General features: G+C 53.2%; 1 protein-coding gene across 1 annotated transcript in view; it reads left to right on the top strand.

Annotated features, from left to right (window-relative positions):
* The window catches only part of ZAP70 (zeta chain of T cell receptor associated protein kinase 70), a 46,542-nt gene extending 38,020 nt beyond the window's left edge, over positions 1-8,522 (top strand). The window contains exons 10-14 of the mRNA XM_077841965.1: positions 846-1,052; positions 1,921-2,113; positions 4,899-5,039; positions 5,587-5,699; positions 7,275-8,522. Of these exons, the coding sequence (XP_077698091.1) occupies positions 846-1,052; positions 1,921-2,113; positions 4,899-5,039; positions 5,587-5,699; positions 7,275-7,404 (784 nt within the window). The 3' untranslated portion in view covers positions 7,405-8,522. The remainder of the gene's footprint in view (positions 1-845; positions 1,053-1,920; positions 2,114-4,898; positions 5,040-5,586; positions 5,700-7,274) is intronic.
* The last annotated feature ends 15,839 nt before the right edge of the window (positions 8,523-24,361 follow it).

Raw genomic sequence — 24,361 nt, 5'->3', positions numbered from 1 at the left:
TTCGGACCCATCTCTAGAGCAGATGTGGTAACAGGGATGGAGACAGGAGTGTCTGTGCTGATAGGGGGAGGGGAGGGCGCGTGCATGGGAAAGATACTGGTGAAAGTTGCAACAGCGACTTCATGTGCACTGGGGAATGTGGTGAGCATTGGAGAGGCGAGCAATGGGAACTCGCACATTGACTGCCAGCACCAGAGGTGTCTGCTGGCCAGAGGTGAATTCAGAGGGGGAGCTCATGGTTTTAAGAAAGGCACCTTGATCCAATAGATGGGGTATGGGATTGAGAAGGAGGAGACGGGTTCTATTCCTGGCTCTGCTACTGACTCCCTGTGTGACCCTGGAAATGGTCCCTCCCCTCTCTGTGCCTCAGTTTCCCCACCTGTGAAATGGCAGTAATCATACTGATCCCTGCTTTGTAAGGTGCCTTCAGAGCTATAGATTATAAATGCTACGTGTTATTACTGTGCTAGGAAGGGGGAGGGAAGAGACTAACTGCCCCTGATTGCACAGTCTGAGACAGAATTGCTGTCATTTTATTTCTCTAGCTACCGTTTCCTGTCCTTGCATACTCGAATAGGGTTCCCCAGCGGCACTGCCGCAGGAGCACCTCACCCAGAGTTAATCTGCAATCGCCTTGCTTCACAGACCTATAGCCCATGACCCTAATTGGGAACGAGATGCCCTAATAATATCATTATTACCCCAGGCATTGTAGATACAGCCTAGTGAGCCAGCAGCTTTAAACGGTACCACTGATCGGGGGTTCACGTTACTGGCTGTGATACACGCCATCATCTGCAGCTTAACCCACCCCATGTGTGCCCCTCCTCTCGTCCCCTGGCCAGGAAGCAGATTGACGTTGCCATCAAGGTGCTGAAGAGCAACAACGAGAAGGCCGTGAAGGATGAAATGATGAAGGAGGCACAGATCATGCACCAGTTGGATAACCCCTATATCGTCCGCATGATCGGGGTTTGCGAGGCAGAGTCCCTGATGCTGGTCATGGAGATGGCCTCGGGCGGGCCTCTCAACAAGTACTTGTCTTCCAAGAGGTGAGTGTTCTTTGGGGTATTGAATAGCCATGGCTCGCTGATTCCTCTCCCCTTCTGGGCACTGTCCCATCAGGCTCACAGTAACGGCAGACGACTTGCTTTGAAGGTGGAGGGATGTGGAAAATAGTCCCAATAAAACACTAGGGAGCTCTCTGAAGCCTAGTCCTAGCCTAGTCTGGGCGTGGCACATGTAGGACGGGTGGGGTGAGACAAATGGGTTCTTGGCACACATGTGGGGTGACCCACAGAATGCGCTCAAGCTTTTGCCTCTCAAGGGATGAGACGACATCTCAGACTCCTGAGACGTTTATATCGCACACTCAGGTATCATTTGCCTGCCTGCCCTCTGACCTGATCTCATCTATCACAATGCAAATAATAAGGAAGAATCGAAATGCTCAAAATGTTCTGTTGGGCCTTTCCATCAACAGCTAACGTCCTGTCCAGCCAACCAGCTTTCTCGGTTTCCCAGCCTGGGGATGGCACTACTTGGTGATATGGCCATGTTCCACATGAGGCTTGGAGTGCCATCAAGTTCTAGCAACAATATGGCAGCAAGCTGGTGGTGGAGGATCTATTGGCAGGCTAGTGGAATTGCCCAATAAAATATTGTACTTGCTAGTGTGTGCATATCATGGTCTTCTATTGTGTGTAACCAGAACTATGCAGCTGTGTGTCACAGGCCCTGTACTGCTAATAGCTAATGGAGATTTTCTTTTACCTTGGTTAGTAAGGGCTGATGCTTCTGGAGTAGGAGAGTCTGAATTCTCTGCTCACTGTGGCTGTGAAGCTCCGAGGGCCATGGTAATGAGTTTCCTACTTCTCCAGGGATTTCTTGCTGTATTGCCCTCTTTTTCCTTTGCCCCAGAGAGGAGATTCCAGTGAGCAATGTGGTAGAGCTGATGCACCAGGTGTCTATAGGGATGAAGTACTTGGAGGAGAAAAACTTCGTCCACAGAGACCTGGCTGCCAGAAATGTCCTGCTCGTTAACCAGCATTATGCCAAGATCAGTGACTTTGGACTTTCCAAGGCTCTTGCTGCTGATGACAGCTATTACAAGGTAAGTGTAAGCACAGCCGAGGAATCACAGACCGGGGCACATCTACAGAGTCAGCCCCGATGGAGTCTGTGCCCTTCACTCCACCTGTTAGCAGAAGCCATGCATGCATCTCACACGCATGCCGTTGGGACGCTCACCCCGAACACCCTGTGACCTGACCCTTTCTGGCTTGCTGCTGAGACCTAGAGCCATTCCCAGGAGCTCTGCCTTGTGATCACCCCGAGTTCTTATCATGCCTGTTGTTTATATAATACCATAGCTGTACTAGGGGCTTTGCAAACGTTCAGAAAGCCGGTCCCTGCCCCAAGGAACTTACAGTCCAACACAGACAGATACAATGGAAGGCTAAGGGTCAGGGGTAAGAATGAAGATGCATAATGCTGGAGAGGAAAGACACACACCAGAGGAGAGTTCTGTGAAGGGATCTGAAAGAGGGAGGGGGGCTAGGTATGTATCAGGAGTGGCTGGAGGAGGGTGAAGCAAGAAAAAAGAGCTGAGCTGCTGGCAGCCGGGAGCTCTGCTGAGCCTTGAGGGTGACAAGGGGCTCGAAATACACATGGACAAAGGGAGGAGGGAACCAAACGGGGGGCAGGGGCGGTGGGTGATGTGGTGGAGCTGTGGGAGAAGAAGGTTATTGTCACTGCAGCCATGTGGAGAAGTGAGGAGCGAAGCAGAGAAGCCAGAGAGCGAGGGGAAGAAGGAGCGATGCTGAGTTGATTGGAAGCTTGTCAGGGCAGGGACCAGCTTTCTGTTCTGGGTCTGTAGAGTGCCCAGCACAAGGAGCCCCATTCCCCAAGTGGGGCCCCCAGGTGATCCCACAGTAGAGACAGTAAGTAACAACAATTGCCAACATAGCCGGATGTGCCTGCCACACGATGGCACCATTCGCACAGTGATCTCTCCAGACACAGCTTAGGCCCCAGTTTCATTTCTGTGTGTGTGTGTGTGTTTTGTCATGTTTTAACCCAGTGGCACACGCATCTGCCAGGTGACACCACAGAATCTGGAACGCGTCCAAGAGGCCGCGCAAGAGACCCTGTCCTCTGGATTAGCTGTTGTTCCACCCGCCCTGAGATGGGCGCTATGGATCAAGAACAGGCGTGGCTCCTGGCTGGAACGCTGCCTCCAGAGCCCACCTTCTGGGATAAATACATATCTGGATTGGATTCTGCATTCAGGGGCCCCAGAGGACACCCTGGGGCTCTGTAAACGGCTCATTAGTCACATGGAGGACGGGCTGCTCCCAGGCTCCGTTTCAGACAGGGACAGAACTTCCTGTTACTTTCATCCTCCATCCGTTCTGGCAAACGGAGCCCTCTCCCTTGTTCCCCTGGAGAGCCAGAAAGGAGGTGGCTAGTAGGACCCTGCGCCGATAGCTCAGCTTTGAATTAGCGATGGACTCAGTGCACCATGTGGACTCCAATCTGGATCCAAACAGCCCAAACTGCAGGGGTTTCCAGCCCTGGGCCTTTGGTTCATCCCAGTATAGTGATAGCGGACAACTCATAAATTGATAGCAGCCTTCAACTACCTGAAGGGGAGTTCCAAAGAGGATGGATCTAGACTGTTCTCAGTGGTGGCAGATGACAGAACAAGGAGCAATGGTCTCATAGAATCATAGAATCATAGAATATCAGGGTTGGAAGGGACCTCAGGAGGTCATCTAGTCCAACCCCCTGCTCAAAAGCAGGACCCATCCCCAATTAAATCATCCCAGCCAAGGCTTTGTCAAGCCTGACCTTAAAAACTTCTAAGGAAGGAGATTCCACCACCTCCCTAGGCAACGCATTCCAGTGTTTCACCACCCTCCTAGTGAAAAAGTTTTTCCTAATATCCAACCTAAACCTCCCACACTGCAACTTGAGACCATTACTCCTTGTCCTGTCCTCTTCCACCACTGAGAATAGTCTAGAACCATCCTCTCTGGAACTACCTCTCAGGTAGTTGAAAGCAGCTATCAAATCCCCCCTCATTCTTCTCTTCTGCAGACTAAACAATCCCAGTTCCCTCAGCCTCTCCTCATAAGTCATGTATTCCAGACCCCTAATCATTTTTGTTGCCCTTCGCTAGGCTCTCTCCAATTTATCCATATCCTTCTTGTAGTGTGGGGCCCAAAACTGGACACAGTACTCCAGATGAGGCCTCACCAATGTCGAATAGAGGGGGACGATCACGTCCCTCAATCTGCTCATTATGCCCCTACTTATACATGGGCATCTCAAGTTGCAGTGGGGGAGGTCTAGGTTGGATATTAGGAAAAACTATTTCACTAGAAGAGTGGTGAAGCGCTGGAATGGGTTGCAGTGGGGGAGGTCTAGGTTGGATATTAGGAAAAACTATTTCACTAGGAGAGTGGTGAAGCACTGGAATGGATTACCTAGGGAGGTGGTGGAATCTCCATCCTTAATGGTTTTTAAGGCCCATCTTGACAAAGCCCTGGCTGGGATGATTTAGTTGGGGTTGGTCCTGCTTTGAGCAGGGAGTTGGACTAGATGACCTCCTGAGGGCTCTTCCAACCCTAATCTTCTATTCTATAAATTGGATATTGGTTCCGGTCGTGACCCACTGCTTCCCTGACCTGCTGGGGTTGCTCGGATCCAGGATTTGGGGCTAGGCCCTTTGAATCTGCCTTTGGCAGTGAACCCTCACTCGAGAGGTCTTGAGCTCATTGGACTGACAGATACGGCAAGGCAGACCCAAGACAACCGGCTCCGGCTCAGGGCATGGGAGTGTGTCGGACAGTTTCTGGGTAAGCCACACTCTTCTTTCTGTCTCTTTGCTGCAGGCCAGGACAGCTGGCAAGTGGCCCCTGAAATGGTACGCGCCAGAGTGTATCCTGTACCACAAGTTCTCCAGCAAGAGTGACGTGTGGAGTTACGGTGTGACCATGTGGGAGGCCTTCACCTACGGGCAGAAACCGTACAAGGTGAGCAGAGCAAGGGCGCACTGCTGAATCAGAGTCCGCTTTACTGACCCAGGGCAGCTCCTTGGCCGTCCCAGCCGAGTTTGTGCTCCCACCCCATCCCCGCTGTTTCAGTGCATCCCGCAAAGAGCCAGGTAGCAGTCCAATAGTAGAGAGAGTACCCAGAGGGCAGGCGGACAGAGCTGTACGTGGGGCAATGAACTCTGGGATGTCTTTCCTCCCAGGACATGGAGAAGGAGGCCAGCCAAAGTAATCACCCAGTTATGGTGAGGGGGTCCACCCTACATTGCCAAAAAGCAGGATGCTGGCCGGGTTACGGGGGTCAGACCTGTACCAGGGCAGGTATGAGATACTAACGGAAGGTGCTGTGATTACTGACAGCATCATCACAGGAGGTTGGCCACACCCAGTGCCATTAGCTCCTTACAGACTCAGTGAAAAGGGCCCTGGGGGGTGGAGGTGTCTAACCTGCCCTCTCTCAGCTGCGCTGTCAGCTCCTGTGCTTGATGGGGAGGGCAGGGTCATTAACAGACTTCCCTACTCACCCTAGAAAATGAAAGGCCCCGAGGTGATCAGTTTCATAGACCAAGGGAAGCGCATGGAGTGCCCAGCAGACTGCCCGGCAGAGATGTACAAGCTGATGCTGCAGTGTTGGACCTACAAGTAAGGCTTTCCCCCGGCTAATCTCCCAGCAGACTGGAGCAGGCCCCTTTGGGACTGGGCACATTGTCTGCAGGAAGGTGACGGGTGTGTGGGGGGGTGTCTCCTGTCCTGATCTCCCTCTGGCGAGGGCTGCAGGGTCTGTAATGAGTGATGATTTCCTTTTCGTTCTTCCCCTCCTCTGGCCTGCAGTTCCCCTGGACAAGATTGGAGCCCCTCTGGGGCTCTCTGTCTCAGAAACAGTCTCAGCCTCTCCAAGGAGGCCACCATGCCAGGCTGCAGCATCTGTGGTCAGCAGGTGCCTGGGGATGACCCTAAATGAAACTGACAAGAGCCGGATGTTTGTGACAGGGTTTTAGCTGATCAGTCATTAGGTACCACGATGCAAAGCAAAACAGGCTTGGGCAACTCTAGATTTAACATAGCAGCTCCTCAGGGCTAGCCCCTCTCGGTGACTCACCTCTCTGCTCCTCCTGGGGTTTCCGAGCAATTGGAAGGGCATCTCCCTTTGCCACTGACATGTGAAGGAGGGTCCCTTTGCTCTGCTCTGCCTGGTCTAGTCAGTTACTGGCCTTGTTGGTCTTTCTTACCAGGGTGCTAAGCAGCAGGGGTGGTAACTCCCAGGGCGGGCACCCCTACCCGTGAGGGTCCCTTTCCCAGTAGCCTGGCAACGCAGCAGAATCAATGCTCACAGCCAAAGCAGTCAGTGCCTTCCCACAGTCCAGCAGTGGCTTTCCCACTCCGCCAACTTCTGCAGCTTGGGCCCATTCCTGGATTCTTCTTGGGGTGCTGCTGGATGTCTCCTACCACGGGACACAGAGCCTGTCGCTGAGCTGAGTCCAGGCCAGGTCAGACGTGACAGGCATCTGCCTTCTCAGCGCAGAGTCCACATCCCAGACCCGTTAGCACAACTGGCTTCCTTGCCTGCAGACTCAGCAGAGAGGCTAAAGAGTAATAGACCACGGTGGCCAAACTCTCCTCTCAAGCCCCGGTGCAAACGTGGTGCCAGGAACTCTTCCCACATCCCCCTCTCTCCCTGCCCCACTGTCAGTGGACTGGGTTGTAGGCCTAGTGGTCAGAGTCTGAATGCCAGAGCCCAGGGGCGAGACAGAGTCAATATCAGGAGTCAGAGCCGAATGCCAGAGCCGAGGGTCGGAGCCGGATTACCAGGAGTCAGGGAATTTAGGAGCAGGGCTGGTTCTGTGGCTGGAACAGGATGGGAACAAGATGGGGTGCAGGGCAGGGTCTGGCTGGAGCTGTGGAGGAGTGGAGCAGGGCTTGCAGAGGCGAGCACAGGGAGGCAGAGTCCATGGGCATTGAGCAGCCAGCGAGCTGTGGCCGTTGCTAGGTTTAAGAACCGGCCTGCTGGCTTCCTCAGCCAATCAGGCAGGGCGGGCCATGAGGCGCCGTGGCTGGCTCGTTAGGGCGTCAGGCATCCTGAGCAGGTGCAGCCGAAGGTCTTACTCCTGACACCGACACTGGGCCCTCTCGGGGAGCGCCTGGGCTGTCCCCCCATCCTGGCCCATTTGCGTTGCTCCTTCTTGCTGATCTTTCTTCAGTACCGCCCTTCTCTTCCAGGTGGGAAGATCGCCCAGGGTTTGCAGCGGTGGAAACCATAATCCGTTCCTATTACTACAGTATTGCCGCCAAGACAGAAAAGGGGCCAGAGGAGACGGAGGAGGACAAGGCAACAGCAGCTTTCCCCTGAGTCTTCCTCTCTGTGCCCAGAGGCGTCCTCGGCACGTGCGCGCTCTAGTCTTGGTCTTTCGGGAAGGGAGCTGGAGATGCCCTGGCTAGTTTGGGTTTGGTTTTCTCCTGCTGGTGCTTCTTGGGGAGTCACGGAACTGAGCCCTTCGGAAAGAACGGTGCTGGCTGGACTGGCATGGCAAAGAGGAGGCTCCCAAGGGAACTCAGCCATCGTTCAATCTCTCGGCCATGATTTGCAGCCTTTGCTTGTGCCACCTGAGGGACTGGGCAGAACAGTACGGCAGCCCCCTCCTGCACACCACCTAACCACCGTCCCTGGCTCTCGGCCCTCAGCCCTGCCCTGTGCTCCCCCGGGGTTCCCCGCTTTGGCTCCCGCCTCCAGCTGCACATTGCATGTCCCCTAACTCCCCCGATTTGTTATTGGGCTGATTATGGCCTTTCCGGTGAAGGGCGCACAGGGGTGGGGGGCAGAAGACAGGGAACCACAGCCCCTGCCCCATGCAGCTGGGCAGGAGGCTGCTGGCATATTGCACTCCCAGAGCAAAGAATGAGCTGTTGTATGCCCCAAAGGAGCCTGTCTGGGGGACGGGCTGCCAGCCACTTCCACACCTGCTCCTTCCACACCTGCTAGCAGCACTGGGAGGTGGGCGCTGGGGAAGCGTGCACTGCTCCCATTCCGTGGGAGGGGCGGGAACTGCCCAGGAGCCCACTCCCCCATGCCTGCCACAGCCTCTGCAGGGCCGGCACCTCCACCAGGACTGGCCAGAGCGTCTGTGGCCAGGCCTGTGAAACCTTTTTCCACCAGCTAAACCCCTTAGCTCCCTGTGCTCCCCTCCGGCCCCTGCCCTGGTACACGCCCCACCATGACGAGTGTTGCTCTTTCTCAGCTGGAAGATCTGCTGACCCTATAAATAAACCAGGCTCGTTCTTACCCTGAAACCCATCTCAGACTATTCAACTACTGCAAACGTTGGCAGCTGTTCGCACCCAGGCACGTCCACAGGGCCTTGCTATTGGCCTTGGATTCTGCTTCTTCTAGCAGACTGTCACGCGTGAGGCGTCTGGCCAGCCCCCATTCAGCCGGTAGCATCGCAGAGCTCTAGGGCCTTGGTGACTCATTCAGACCTCAGGGAGGCCTGGACAAGTTTAAGGTTCAGGGAGCTCTAGTCTGCTCGTCATAATAAAATGCGCAAGTTTCCAGTGGGGTGGCAGGTTTCGTCTGTGTCATTTCAGCCCCACGACTTTGCACCTCCTTTGCCAATCCCTCACCATCAAAGGCAGACGGATTATTTAGTGTCAGGGTTACAGTGGGTAGGTCTGTACTGGAATCACAGGGTGAGATTGCAGTTTGAGTAGGCCTCCCTGAGCTTGTGTAATTTAGCAAGCTCAGGGCCTGCAGCTGCAGCAGCGTGAACTTCAGCGCGAGCTAACCTCCAGGGTCCCAGGACAGCTGGGTAGTGCTGAAGCCATTAGGGTGACCAGAGAGGGTGAAAAACCCGGACAGGAGGTGGTGGTGTACAAGACAAAGTCCCAAATATTGGGACTGGCCCTATAAAATCAGGACATCTGGTCATCCCCCCTGCCATGACTTCACTGCTCCAGTTCTGGAGCTAGCTAGCCTCTGGCTTTAATCCCACCCCTCAAGGGCGCCACATCAGAGCCAGCAGTTTCGGTTGGGGGGCCTGCCCGACAATTTTGTACCATCCACCAGCCGTAGAGGAGCCGTGTGGCGTCCTTTGGGCACAGGGCCAGCCGTGGAGGGGACGGGGGACTTGGGGGAGGATCAGTTGTTCAGTGGAGGAATAAGGAACTTTCAGGAGCAATCCATTGCAGGGCCTGGGGGCAGGGAGTGGTGGACATCCAGCTGGAGAAAGAGCTCGCTTGAAACACTTGGTTTTTAAAAAACTCTTTACCCCCCCCGCCCCCCCGTGCTAAGGCAGGCTCCCCCAGCTGCTTCCCCACCGTGCCCCAAGCACTCTCCCTGTTACTCCTGAGCAGTGGCCCAGTCTGTCCTTGGGCTGGGTTAAATCAAGGAACTGAATCAGGCTGGGGTGTCGGAGACAAGGCTGGGGCCTGCGTTTCCACAAGGGGCTAGTGGCTTGGCGTGCCAGAGGGCAACTGTCCAGTCAGCACCTTGTGAAAAATCAGCCAAGGTTCGTGTCTCAGCTTGGCTGCCCCCAATCACTGGCCGCTTTGGAGCGGAAGGCCAGCATTGGTGGGGCCCGGCGTGAGGAGCAGTGAAGCCTTTGAGTCTGACATGAAAACAATGAAACAGGAAAAAATAAATGGCCTCCCCCCCTCCCCCCGCCCCCATCTGTCTGAGCCGCCCCTGGCAGCAGACGCAGTTAAAGCCTCCCAGCTGGAGAGGCCAGTCTGCGTGAGAAATGCTGCACTAACCACAAGCATCCCACCAACCCTTCTCCAGGCCAGGCCAGGAAATGGCTGAAACTCTGTCAGTAACCTCACGGGTACCATGGCCGCTTCCCCTGTGGGGGAGGAGAGAACGCAATGGTATGGAAGGCAGGCAGACAGGAGAGGCGAGAGGGGAAGGGTGGTTAGAGCACAGACCTGAGGCGGTAGAGACCTGGGGCCTCGCCCCAGCTCTGTCCCTGACTCAGGGAGTCACTTGCCTGGTCTGGGCCTCAGTTTCCCCATCTGTCAAATGGGGGCAGTGATATCGCCTCCTCAGTGGAGCATGTATGCGTATTTTGTGACAGGCACCAGGCGCTTTGAGATCTTCAGGTGTGTGTGTGTGGAGGGGGTGTTAAGGGCCAAGTATTTGTGGCTGAATCATCACTGCCTCGGTTTCTCATGAACTCTGCAGAGCACAATCTACTCCCAGTCCTGCCCACATGAGACCCGAGCAGTCAGGGATGGCACTGGAGGGGAAGGGGCATCCCCAATCTTGCAGCAGGGTCAACAGCCCCGGCACGGCCTTGTCCTTCGCTTGTCAAGAGACAGCCGTGCGACTGCGGTGTGCGCAGGGTGGGCGTGGAGACCGGGGGAGCAGAGGAAGCAGAAGCTCAGAGGTGTACCCGGCAGGGAAATGGGAAGCTTATCTCTCACCATCTCTGGGCCCAGCCCAGCCGTAGCCCAGCCAGTGGCCTCTGTCCAGGAGGTGAAAGCAGCAGCTAGAGCCCAGGCCAGGGCAGAGCTGTTGTCTGAGTGGGCTGGGGTCTGACTGGAAGGCCACACAACCCCTGGAATGGAGCCAGCCATAGCTCTGGTTCTCCCTCCCAGCATCCCCCATACGGGTACCTGGGCAGGGGTCAGTGGATTGAACTGAACGTGTAATGAGCTGCCCCCTTGCCTGACTTAGAAGCACCCTCAGAAGATTTACAGGGACTGGAGTGACACCAGGTGCTTAGGTAGCATAGCTGATTCTGCCTCCACGTGCACGAATTAGCTAGGCCCGAGGGCATTCTGCGCCAAAAAATTAAAAATTCTGCACACAATATTTTAAATTTTTCTGCAAAATTTTACTTGTCACATAAATGTGGAGGCTCCAGCGTGGCATTGGGGAGCACAGGCCACTGGCTGCACAGGGGCGGGAGATCACTGTGCATCTCCTCCCTGGCCCACGGACTCGGTGGTGAGGCTGCACCCACCCTGACACAGCGCAAGGACCGGGCCTGCCCCAGAAACACCCTAGGGCCCTGCCCCTCCGTGCCAGGTGCACCAGGTGTGGGCAGGCAGGCTCAGCAAGGCAGGATCCAAGTGTGGAGGGGCTTAATGTGGGGGGTCCAGGTGCAGGTTGAGAAGGTTCTGTGTGGGGCAGTCTGGGTGCGGGTGGCTCAGTGGGGCATCTGGGTGTGGAGGGGATCTGGATGCACAGGGGCTTGTTGGGGGGTTCTGGGTGCAATGGTAATGGGACCCTGCAGGGGGTCCAGGTGAAGGTGGTTAGGGCTCAGTGGGGGGTGTCTGGGTGTGAGAGGGATAGAGCTCAGCAGGGGAGTCTGGGTGTGGGGGGATCAATAGGGGGTTCTAGATGCTGGGGGAGTGGGGCTCAGTGGGGTGGGGATCCAGGTGCAACTGGTTGGGGCTCAGTAACATGGGGATCCAGGTGCAGGTCCAGGTGGGGTTCCCCGGGAACCCCAAGCAAAGGGCATGGCCCAGGTGACAGAGGGCAGCGCCCTTCTGAAGAGCCGGCTGGGGGGTTCACAGAAATGTCAGCAGTCACTATGGGGGAAGGGGGAAAGCGCGACTCTGGGGGGCCGATGTCATGGGGCCTCCCTCGTGAGTTAGGAATGACGCAGTCTCCAGGCTGGGGTGTCATTTGTCATCTCCACTCTCTCGGGCTGGAGGCTCAAGGCCTCTGCTAGCTTGGTGTGGCTCATGACAAGTTCACGCTGGCGGTTAGCTGTAAACACACTCAGCCGTGACCCCGCTGGAGTCACGCAGAAGCAGAAGCTGTTGTTGTGGGTAGAGGCCTGTTGGATCCCCCCATGTCTCTGTCCCCGTTGGGGACAGGAACTTGGAGACATTAGGGCAGCCAAAACACTGGCTCTGTCTACTAGATCAGGATGTGTTTTGCACAAACCCTCTCTTCCCAACCCATCCTGCTAGGACTGGCCTGAAAGATATATAGTTACACAGTGCTTTGTCCTCTAGCATCATCCATTTTACCACACCAGGGCTCTTCACAGACTTCGATTGATTCGTCGAACCTCACACCCCGCTCGGTGAGATAGGGCAGTATTATTTTTGTCTCCATTTACATATGGAGAAACTGAGGCACAGAGACACAGGCAGCCACAAAGTGTAAGGCCAGAAGGGACCCCCAGTCTGACCTCCTGTATATCCCAGGCCATCAGCACCACCCAGTGGCAGGGCTGGGAAGAGCACCTGGGTCTGCCATTGTCCAGTCTTGTGCTTTGACCACTAGATAACATCTCCTCCCCATAGTTCAGAGAAGCTGAATGTGACAGCTGGGGAACTTTACCTCCAGCACACAGAAGGAGAAGGACCATGGCCTACTAGATACCCATCCTTCACCAACTGGGTTAGAGGGAACTATGTACAGTTCTAGGTTCCTCCTTTTATAGCCAGCTAGTCCCTCCTGTCCCCAAGGGGCATGCCATGGGAACAAGAGAAACTCAAGAGCATTGAAGGGGAAGTAAATTTAGAACACAGAAAAGGAAACACATCCCCTCACATAGCAGAGAGTTAATCTGTGGAACTTACTGCCACAGGAAACCATTAGATCCATCTATCTAGATATTCATGCCGCGTTATAGCACCCACCACCACAGCATGAGCACTGAGTATTTAAGCCCCAAGATGCAGCTTTCCTCCGATCACCGAAGCACTGGAATACCTATTATTTTCTCCCAGGCCCAGAGTGTGAGTAACCCCCCAGGGCAGTCGAGATTTCAAGGGGTCAGGAGAGTGCACTGGGTTTTTGTACATCACTGTGGCTTTGCTTCTGGAGTAGCAATCTGCACGTTGACCGGGTAAGCCAGGCTGGCCCGGATGTGTCCACAAGTGGTTTGCAGATCCGTATGGGAAGCCTCTGCATGATAGGGAGGTGTCGGTGCTAAACCCATAGGGGTGAAATGAAACGTAGCAGCATCGACCTCTTCTGGCATTCCATGTGACCCACTGCAAGGTTAGCAGCACACATGGGGTGTGAGCCCCCCGGGGCAGAGGATTTAGGTTTCAACGCTGCTCTGAAGTTGGTTCCTGAACCTCCTCCTTTATGGCAGCATCCAAAAGGTAAGTCCCGTTGAGTCTGTGTCGGGCGTTTCCCTGGTAATCTGCAGCAGCATTTGCCTTGCAGTAAGGGTCCATTTTGTTGTGCTTGCAGGGCTGGCCTTGGCACAAGCGGGGTGAGTGACTCACTGGAGGTTGCAAAGGGAGTGACTCTGCTAGGATTTGGAATCCAGAACCTCTTCCAACCGGCATGAAAATCCCTGTGAAATCTTATAACACTTTGCATTCACAAAGCACCGATAGATTCCAAAGCAGTTTACAAAGGTGAGTATCACTCTACGGATGGGGAAACCGAGGCACGGCGCGAGGAAGTGACCCGCCCAACACCAGTGGCAGAGGCAGTGTAGGGGGGTGGTCACCCGCTCTGGCCTTAAAGGGCTTAAAACAGCCCAGGAGAGGGCTGTGGCTGGGAGCCAGCAGTTCCCAGGCTGATTGGGGGAAGCAGGCTCAGCTGGGGCCACGCCCCAGTCAGGGCTCAGCTGGCCCTTATAAGAGGGCCGTGGGCCAGAAGCAGACAGTCTCCTCTAGCTGTGGGGGGAGATGGGCCTGGTTGCTGGGGAGCATACCAGGGTACCTGAGGTGGAGCAGGGCTGGGGGAAGGCCAAGGGAGCGCTGGCCTGGAAACCCCCCTGGCTGCAGGCCTAGGGTAAGGCCGGATAGGTACTGGGGTTGCAGGAGGAAGCCCAAAGGTAGGCAGAGGCAGCAGGTCCAAACCCTCCTGGGCTGTGATGATTTGGCAGCAGTAGCCAAAGACTGAGGCGAGGTGGGAATACTGGGTGGAGGTTCCCTGGGGAGGGGAGACCCAGAGACTGTGGGGGTACTGGCCCCCTGACCTGAAAGGGGCACCGGGGTCTGGGAGGGACATGTCGGCGGGGGCAGCGGGACACTGGCCTGCAGAGGGTGCTCCGGAGGCTGGAAGAGCTAATTCCCGGAGAGACCAGCAGGAGGCGCCGCAGGGGTGAGTGCCGCCCCGTGACAGGCAGGACTAGAACCCAGGAGCCCTCCGTGCCCGCCACTGGCCCGCGTAGTTTACGTCGTACCATTGATCTGATGCCGCCCGAGAGGCGGTGCAGCTACAGAGCAAGACAGCCGCTTTCACACCTCCCGTCTGTCCCGGACGGTGGCTATTTTTGTCTCCAGCAGCCAGCACGCAGGGTGAGCCACGGTGGTTTCAGCAGCTCTCGCTCTCCACATGCTCCTTGGCTCAGCTCCAGGCCGTTTAACACATGGCTCGAAGCCGAGCCGCCCAGGGTGGGGGTTAAGTTTGACCCTGCTTGAGAGGGCCCCCGAACCTGTGAAATTGGTGGGAGTAGTGTTAAGCACGGGGTCACGGCGCCCCGCAGGTTTGGGCCTGGCCGCCGTGGGTGCTGGGACCCCACGCGCCAGGGCGCAATGCCACTTGCTCAAATGGGGCCCGGCTACCCCTCCGGCGTGACAGAGGGCGGCTGGGCCAAACCCAAGGGGTGCGATGACCCTGGGGCAGAGAGCAGAGCCTGGAGCGAAGAGCTGGGCCCAGCCCCAGGGGACAGGAGCAGCTGCTGCAGGATGACTGTGGGGCGGACTTGCTTTCCAACCTCGGCCCCTCCCGCTGGGGCTTCAGTTTTGGGGGGGCGGTGGCGGTGGTGGGGGAGCAGCTCGGTTTCAGACTTTGCCCCAGGTCCCCCCAAAGGCTCTGTGCAGCCCTGGCCCTATGTCGGGGGTTCTCAAACTGGGCATCATGATCCTTCAGGCGGTCGCAAGGTGATTCTGTGGGGGGTTGTGAGCTGTCAGCCTCCACCCTGCAAACCCAAACCCCACTTCGTCTCCAGCATTTATAATATTAAAAAATGTATTGAATTTACCAGTGGGGGTCGCTCTCATAAGTTTGCTGTGTGAAAGGGGACACTAGTACAAAAGTTTGAGAACCACGGCCCTATATTATCTTCCTATGCAAAATGAGCTCCGAATGGCTCGTGTTTCCAATGCTGGGAATGCAGCCCCTCTGGGGAACACGAGGACACGTGCTGGGACTGGCCTGTAAAGGGCAAGGGGGCTCTGGGCAGCCAGGAGGCCCAGATGACACTGACAAGTTTGGCTGCCAATCAAAGGCCCAGTTCAAGTTTCTTCCCTGTTTCCCAGCTTTGCCCCACTCTCCCCTGCTTCCCCCCGTCACACGCTCTTCATTTCCCCGCTTCCCTCCCTCCTGACCTCGCTTCCCCAACATGCTCCCACCCCCTGCCATTGTCCCAGCAGCGCCCCAGAAGCCCGGGACACACCCTGAGAGCTGCACTCAGCACTTCCCCTTGAGCCCAGCCCATGGTGCTGGAGCGGGCACCCCCAGCCCCAGGCAAGGACTTGGGGGACCAGTGCCCTCTGGGGTAAGGGGGTTGTTTTCCCTCCCTCAGGACTAAAACCATCTGTTTGGGCTTTAAAGGGTGGAGGGATTAAACTAAAAGCCTTCTCTCCCTCCCCCTGGTGCATTCCCCCAAGGGGTTTACACTCCAGCTAGGTCCGCCAGCTCCCTGCCCCATCACCCTGGGCTATCTGCAGCTGTTTCTGCAGAATGAAACTCAGCCCCACTCACTTCTCCCCCAGCTGCTGAGCTGATCACGGTATTACTCACAGGTTGCTTCTCAGGAAATTCTCAGGAAAGTTGTCAGAACCCCCTGAGTATCCCTAATGTGGGGCTTCCGAAAGGACAAACACACAGGTTCTACTCAAGGCACATTGTAATTCACCCTGTCCCAGATACGGGGAAGTACAGGGTCTCTCAGAGAATAACACTCCCTGTGCCATCACCCCTGCGGAGGGCTGTAGGTCCTTGGGAAAGCCAGTGGCCTAGGTTGCTCATAAAGAGTTGGATTTGGTCTAGCACCTCGCTAATGCAATCAGTTCCACACAAGCAAACAGAATTCTGTTACTGGGAGGGAAATATTTGCTAGAACTGTATTAATCCACAAAGAGAAAAGCAATTAATTGTTTACTTAACAACTAATGGATTTCCACTGAATACCCCCATTTCTCCCCCGTAGGGCTTCACTGATCGATAGATACATGTGGAAGAAGCAGAGTCTTGGGCACTAGATTCGGAATCAGGTCACCTGGGTTCTATCCCCAACTCTCCATAGACCAGCTGTGTGAACTTGGGCAAATCCTCCTGAGGTCCCTTCCAACCCTGATATTCTATGGTTCTATGAAATCAATGCCCCCCACCCTGCATTTCCACTCCTACCCTGGGGGGAGGGATAGCTCAGTGGTTTGAGCATTGGCCTGCTAAACCCAGGGTTGTGAGTTCAATCCTTGAGGGGGCCATTTGGGATCAGGGCAAAAATTGGGGATTGGTCCTGCTCTGAGCAGGGGGTTGGACTAGATGACCTCCTGAGGTCCCTTCCAACCCTGGTATTCTATTTTATGATTCTGCATTGTCTATTTAGAGTGTCAGCTCTTTGGGGCAGGGACCATCTTCCCTGTTTGTACAGCCCCTAGCACAATGTGCTGTTAGACATTGCAGTATTACAAATAATAACAATATCCCCAAATATATTCTCTGCACCAATAAATACACACCTTAAAGACTTAGAACTCAGGTGATTGGTCCAGGAAAGTGCGGGGATCAGTTTGTTTAAGATGCATGCTTGGGGGTGTTTAGTTTTTTTTTTGTGAACCAAGAGCCCACCATTTGGCAGGCCGGGGGGAGGCAGCTGACTTTTAGGTAGAAGGCCAGGAAATTTCTTCTCGCCCCCTGTTATTAATATGAGTGTCATGTTACCAGTGACACAGTGACAGTGCAAACCACAGAAGCAGCATTTGGTTCCCAAGCATCCTCTCTCATTGGCTGCGGCCCCTCTTTCCCTACGTGGGCTGGCTGGGGGGTGGGGGGGGGCGATTTTTTTAAACACACGGTAGCGGTTCATTTCAACTTTATACCAAGGGGCTGAAAAACCCCTTTCAAATCCCTTCACCTGCTCAACAGAGACTCATCCTGGGACCGCAGGTAAAGAAAACAATCCTCGCTTGTTACAGCTTTTAGGATTTTTATTTGAAACGGGTTTTTTTTTAAAAAAAAACACAAATGTGGCTGTGCCGTTAATTTATTTGCCGATGGTGTTGGAGAACCTCTCCCTTGGAGTGTGGCTATTTCACTTTGGGCCCTGCATTCACTGCTCTCCCACAGCTTGCGTTCAGTGGGAGCACGGGGGTCCTGATTCACCCAGGTGATGAACACCAGCAGTTCCAACGGGCATGCAGGCATCCCGAGTGGCTCAGAGGCAGGCCTTGGGAAGGCAAAGAGTGCAGAATCCCGCCCCTGTTTGGAGCCTTTGGGAAGATGTGTGGACAGACAGAAGTAAAGACCTGAGGGCAGATCCTTAGCTGGTGTAAATGGTCATAGACCATTTGTGGAGCTATGACCATTTCTGCTAGGTAAGAGCTAGTTATTAAAGAGTGGACTGTGTGTAACCTTGGGTAAGTCACTTTCCCCTCTCTGTGCCTCAGTTTCCCCATGTGCAAAATGGGTTTAATGATACTGACCCACCTTTGTAAAGGGCTTTGAGATCTATGGAAGAAAAGTACTAGCTAAGAGCTAGGCAGTGGTGTCGTTCTTTCTGCCTCTGGGGAATGACTCCTGTGTTCTCGTCCCTGCTCAGCCACTGACTCGTTGCATAGCCTTGAGCAAGTCACTTCAACTCCGGTTCTCCATTTGGAAAAGGGGAATAATAACACTTAGCTCCCCCACAGTCGGTAGCCAGCTAACCATGGGGGTTACAAGGCTTCCTTCATGCTGGTAATGTGCTTTGAGGTCGTCGGATGAGAGTCGCTAGGGAAAGGCAATGTGCTATTGTCGCAGTGTTTGTCTTCTTCCAGCACCCATGCGGCATGGCTAGCTTTACAGTCCAGACTGTTCGTATGTCGCTTGTCACGTGACTAGGGGCTCTGGGAGATGACAGTTGTCTGCAAGTATTTAAAGCGTAGATGCATGAAGGAGGGAGAGGAATCGCCTGGGGGCGGGGGTGTGCTTGGGGTAACAAACATGACTGGCAAATGGAGAAAAGTGGAACAGCAAGAAACCAGGCCTAGCTTTGGAACAGGGAGATGCACTAGCCCAGGGGATGGGAAGGAGGGCATCCTTGCTCAAACCGTTTAAAACCAGACTTGGCATTAGGAAACGGATTGCAGGGACTGGGCAACCTCGCTGGTCTTTTCAGAGCTTGATTCTCCGCTGCCCTGTGGCTCCAGCAGAGCGGGGCGGGAACTGGAGTTTCCCTCCTGCAGAGAATTTCACATCTTTATTCTGAATCAATCGGCAGGAGGGTCGATTTCAAACAATTAAGTTTTGGGAGAATAGAAATGGAATGTTTCACCAACAGAAATATTGCCTGGCCAGGGCCCTGCTGCCCCCTGGAAGGTAGCTGGAGAGATGGACAGCCCCGGGGACCTGGCTAGATGGGGTGGGGGCCAGCCTGGGAAGTCAGGCGGCTTAACTGCCCTCCTGCCTTTCTTCTTGGCCCCTGGACCGCCTGGGAGGCTGGATCAGAGGAGGCCTGAGCCATGGAGCTGGGGAACCCCGATGCGGGCTGCCCAAGAGGCAAGGCGGTGGGCAGGCAAGCTGCCAGGAGACCCAGCAGAGGGGCAGGTTTCCATCAAACCTGACACATTCCGGCAGCAGAACATTTCAATTCCCTCAGGCCACATTTCCTTACAGGTACTGGTAAAATACCGGTACCGTGAAAGCAGTACAATTCTTGTGCATCTACAAGACTTCCAAAAGGAGTCAACACTTGACTATATTTGTGATGATACATAAGGGTGTGCCAAACCATATCGATTTGCTCTGGCTATTATAATATGCTATTTAGCTGGTAGAATTTCAAATGTATAAGATTTAAAAAACCCTACACCATGGAGAAAATTGCAATTAGTCAAAAAGAAGATAACCACTTCAAACAAACCTCAGTGCTTGTTGGGGTGGCTTCATAAAATCAGTGGAAGAGAGGAATCTTCCCTGGCTGGGATGATTTAGTTGGGGATTGGCCCTGCTTTGAGCAGGGGGTTGGACTAGATGACCTCCTGAGGTCCCCTCCAACCTTGATATTCTATGAGTGCAATAAGTGTAATATATTTGGAGTTTAATAACACATTTGATACATAGTCCTGCCAGGAGTGCAGGGGACTGGACTAAATGACCTCTCGAGGCCCCTTCCAGTCCTACAATTCTATGTCTCTCCCAACAGTAATAGAAACAAGGATGGCAAAACTGTGATGTTGATTCAAAACTAGCTAAAAACTCACAAACTTAGCAAGACAGGAAAATACCAGAGCAGAGCAGTGGTGCACCTAGGACATTATCCTCTCTCCAAAGAGAAATAATAAAAAGCAACATATGAAACAGAGAAGAGACCTCTAATGCGGTGCTCCAGGGACTCAATGTTTGGACCAGCCTTATTTAACATCTTCACTGATGATTGGGAAGGGGAAGTAGACAGCACACTAATGAAATTTACAAATGATACCAAATTGGGAGGAGTTGCAAGCATGAGCGATGACAGAGAAAGGGACTGTATCGATTGTATTGATTTAGATGGAATAAAGGGGCCCAAAGTCACTGTTCAACATTAGACAGTAAGGTTTGGTATACAGAGTCCTCAGCCTCCTTAATACTACGGCAAACACCATTAAAACTCTTTAAACCTTTTAATAAAGTTACAGAAAAGAAGGGAAAACCTAGGTAAAGCGTTTGAACTGTAAATGATGAAATAAGGCTTTCATTTCAACAACATCCCTTGTTCCCTTTCCATTTAGCTGGAAGGTGTCTTTAGAAGGACTCCCAGCCCCAGCCCCTTGTTTGACAGTCTGTTCGCTGGTCTTAAAGATGGTAACTACTGTCGCTTTTGGGGAAAAGAGAAGAAGTTAGTTGAGATGGGCTGGAGCTGTGGTTATTGCAGTCTGATCCTGCTTTCTTTAGAAAACAACACATAAAAGCGGGAGAGAAAAGAACAGCAAAGATGGAAAATGCAGCTTCTGCCTCTGATGTCAACTCTCACTTGCAACCTCACTGATGGTGAAACAAAGGGCACATCTACACGACAATAAAAGACCCACAGCACTGCCGCAGCTGGCTCAGGTCAGCTGACACAGGCTCATGGAGCTTAAGTGGTGCGGCTAAAAATTGCAGGGTAGACCTTCAGGCTCAGGCTGGAGCCTGGGCTGTGAGCCAACAAGGTCGTCAGGCCTCAGAGCTCAGGCTCCAGCCCAAGCCTGAATGCCTACATTCTCACTTTTAGCCCCTCAGCCCGAGTTAATTGACCCGGGCTCTGAGACGTGGTGCTGTGGGCTTTTTATTGCAGGGTAGATGTACCCAAAGGCAGCACATGCTCTTATCAGCCTCTTTGAGACCTGGCACACTTCTATCAGCTTCGGGCTTTTCAGGGCATTGCTCTTAGCAGCCTCTTTCTGGCCACAGGCTTTCAGGAGTGTTGCACAATAGACAGTTTTGGCTCACTAACCAGTCTCTTATTAGGCAGAAGGAAAAAGGAAGGCTAGGAGAGAGAAGAAAGAAGGTAGGAAAGGAAAAAGACACACCGAAGGGCAGGGGGAAAGAGGGGCAGTCTCACATGCCAGGTAGGGGTTGGGATTCAGATGGAGCCAATAGAGGTGGTGACATCATCTGAGTCCCTCTCTCTGGCCCGGTTTAGTGAGGACATCTCTCAGGATCAGGCTGACAAAGGCCTGGGGTCCCACGACATGGTAGGGGATGCAGTCATGATGGTGAAGCTCGCTCCTTCCCCTTCTTTCAGTCAGCCGGTGTCACTGGTAACCTCCATCAGTTTGTCCATATTCCTCCCCTCCCGCCCCGGCAAGTCTTTTTGAAGAGCCCCAAAAGGGAGCATTTGGCAAAATAGCCCAATCCTCATTATTTTGTCCAGTGAGGCCTAATATCCAACACACCAATTCTGGTTTATTAATTTCCAGTCCCACATTTGCTTGTTTACTAGGCATAAGCAGAACACAGTCCTTGAGTTATCAGTTGGCCTTTTTGTCTGGACTAATTCCATCTTTCTGTCTTGCTTTTGTACCGTTTTCCATCAACATTGATTGTTACAGGTTACTGTAACACTTAATAAACTTTTATCCACTTTCCCACAGTTAGGCTCACACTTAGAGTAAATTTGTAGGCCCAGGTATCACAAGCAGAAAACAACATGACAGTCAACGTGGAAAATTCTGGCCAATAAATCTGGGGGAAAAAAATCAATCTGAACATCACACACGTAACGGGATGAAGAAAACTGGGAGCCAAGAATGGTTGAAAGGCCCAAGGGGAGAGAGTGAAGAGCAAATTGCACAGTTTGCACGGGGATATATGGTTGTATAAACAGGCCAGTCGGACCTCGGACTGTATAGGCAGAGGAACAAGAGCCATCATCCTAGTGAAAAGTGCAGACATCAGAGACTGCACCTCTACAGAGTTATTAATAGAGCCCTGCAAATCTGTGGATATCTGATTTATATCTGCAGATATCCGTGGACCATGTTTGTGGATCGGATGTGGATACAGATTTTGTATCCGTGCAGGGCTCTAGTTATTAAATTGTATCCCATTTGCAACGTTTTACTCCCTTTCCTGCAAATCAGATCTGCTCTCCTGTCTCAATTACTGTTGCTCTAGGAACCTTGGTGAGAACCTCAACCTCCTCTCCCCCTTCTTTGCTGTGTGAAAGGCCAGAGCACTGCAAAGGGGGCCCCAGAACTGATTCCCCTGGAGCAGGCACTGTGGATGACGCCCAGAGACTCCCGTGCAAGGGGTGGTGTTGTCAGGGATGAGACTGGGGGCAGGGCTGCTGTGCTGGGAGCTTTAGAGCAACCCTAGGGAGGTTGCCAGAATGTAGGCAAGCTCTCACACCCCAGAGGAGCCCAGGATTGGAAGGGCACAATGGTGGCTTAAAGCCGCCTAAGCCCCACTATCCTTCCTCTGAGCTGCACCTGCTAGAGACAGCACAGACTTTCACCCCTCAACTTCTGTCTTCCTCCACTCTCTGAACTGTAACAGTACCACCTTAAAGCAGGGATCAGCAAATAGTTTTACATTTAATGCCCCTGTTTTTGAGACTAGGAAAGGACAAGGAAGGAGATGGCAAAAGGTCTTTTCTCAGGTGGTTGGCATCACCACTGCGTTGAACACCATCCCCCTCTTCTTCACTGAGTGCTGTGTATGCAGGTGTGAACTCTTTGAGGCAGCCATTGATTCGGATCAAGTGAAACATTTTGTCAGTTTTGCTGAATTGTTTCAGTTGAAAAACACCTAAGAGAATTTGGGGGATGGGGGGGGGAATTGTTTTTGAAACTAAATGTTTAGATTTTTCTTTTCTGCATAACTTTTTTTCAAAATGTGCTTTAATTTAATTTTTTTTAAAGTGGTTTTAAAAGCTCAAATGAAACATTTTATTTCATGTTCGACTTGTAATGTGTTTCCCTCCCCCACTTTTTGAATCCTGGGATGCCAAAAAAACTGAAAAAAGTTTTTGTGTCAGGTCTAGGCCCGCCCCCCCTTGACCTTTTTTATTTTTTGTATGGCCAGCGAACCGTTAAAAGTCAGGTACTTGCACAGCTCTAGTTGACAATATGTAAATAATAATAATTTAGTTATGATGCTTTTGGATTCCTTTTAGGTGCGTGCGCCAACACACAGCATCATGGCAATAGACGTTCATGGAAACTAGGTTTTCTTCATCATTCCTCTTCTATTTGCTTTGTAGCTTCCTCTAACCGAGAACATGTCCCATCCCAGAGATCATGCTGTGGGGAACCGTGACTCTGCCGCTCTGGCTCCTGACAGCACGGTGGGAGACGATGCCCCCCAAAGGGACCTCATTTGTTTCCCACATCCTGCCTTTCTTCCCCACAGCATCCTGGGGATCAGGGTCCGGAGGAGGCTGCCTGTGGCCAGCTTCACAAGACGGAAACAAGAGTTCACCCCCACGGAGAGAAAGGATGCCAGGTACTGGACCAAGAGGAGGAAGAACAACGAGGCCGCTAAGCGCTCCAGAGCTAAGAAGTGCTTCAATGACTTGATGCTGGAAAGGAGGCTCATGGCCATGAAGGAAGAGAACTTGCACCTGAAGGCAGAGCTGATGGCTCTGAAGCTGCAATGCGGGCAAGTGAAGAACCCAATCTCCTCGCAGGGTCACATATTTTACAGCAGCTCCTTGTCCCATTTCATGCCCAATTTTTGGCATTTCAAGATAGGCCAAATCACAGCACCCAGGGCTCACCCAATGCCCCTCAATCCAGGCCAGGAACAAGATTTACTGACCAAGACTTCAGTGGGACTCATCTTTTCAGAAGGAGATCAGCTCCCACACCCTTCGGGCTTAGGCTGTGGGAAGGCTTGGGTACCTGAGGAGATACAAGGCCCAGGGAATAAGGAGTCCATGGCCTCCGAGAGCTGCCCTTCAGGGCGTGAGAGAACCAAGAATCAAGGCTTCGGGATCAAAGTGAGCCCTGATGCATCTACCTCCACCCAGGATCTCTTTAGTACCAGCTGCAGTGTGGGACTCAAAAGCCTTCCCTACAGGCTTCAGTTAAAATATATAGGAAATGAAGACCAGGAGCCCCTCAGCCAGAGGGGTCAGATGCAAATGGCATCCACTCAAGCCTTAAAGCAAGAGCTCTGGATGGATCCTGCCCCGTACAGACCTATAATCCCCAGCCTGTCATCGTCCCAGGCCAATGCTTCCAGCAGGCTGATGCCCACAGCTGGACATTGGTGGAGCGAAAAGTGTAGGGCCTGTGGAACACGCAGCAGGCCTCCCATGGGGTCCCCTGCTCTGGGCTCCTTCAGCCCATTTCACTTCCCCTTAAATAGCGTGAGCTACCAAATAGGTACAGAGCACCTTTGAAAATCTGTCCCTTATTCGGGTGACTAACTGAGAGCTTTGCTATTTGGGAAACATGGCCCCATTTGTCAGGGCCTGAGCTCTTAGAAATCGGGTCCTGAACTTTTTCTTTCTCCCCCTCCCCCCCCAGAAAGATAGCTGGTCTGGCAGGAAGGCTGCTCTTGCAGGTAAAGAACTAGACTGGGCCTCAAGAGCTCTGCTGGCATAGCTCTACAACAGACTCACTGTGTAACCTTAAACAAGTCACTTCATCGCTGGATGCCTCCACTCCCCTTCGTTTCCTGTTGTGTTCCATTCCTTCCCCCCACCCTTTAGCTAGGTAGACTGTAAATTCTTTGTAGCAAGGACTGTCCTTCACTGCCTGTGGGCCCAGCA

This window comes from Eretmochelys imbricata, chromosome 25 (genome assembly GCF_965152235.1).
Source record: "Eretmochelys imbricata isolate rEreImb1 chromosome 25, rEreImb1.hap1, whole genome shotgun sequence".
Taxonomy (NCBI): domain Eukaryota; kingdom Metazoa; phylum Chordata; order Testudines; family Cheloniidae; genus Eretmochelys; species Eretmochelys imbricata.
The sequence above is the reverse complement of the archived record's forward strand: the minus strand, read 5'-3'. Positions and strand labels throughout refer to the sequence as shown.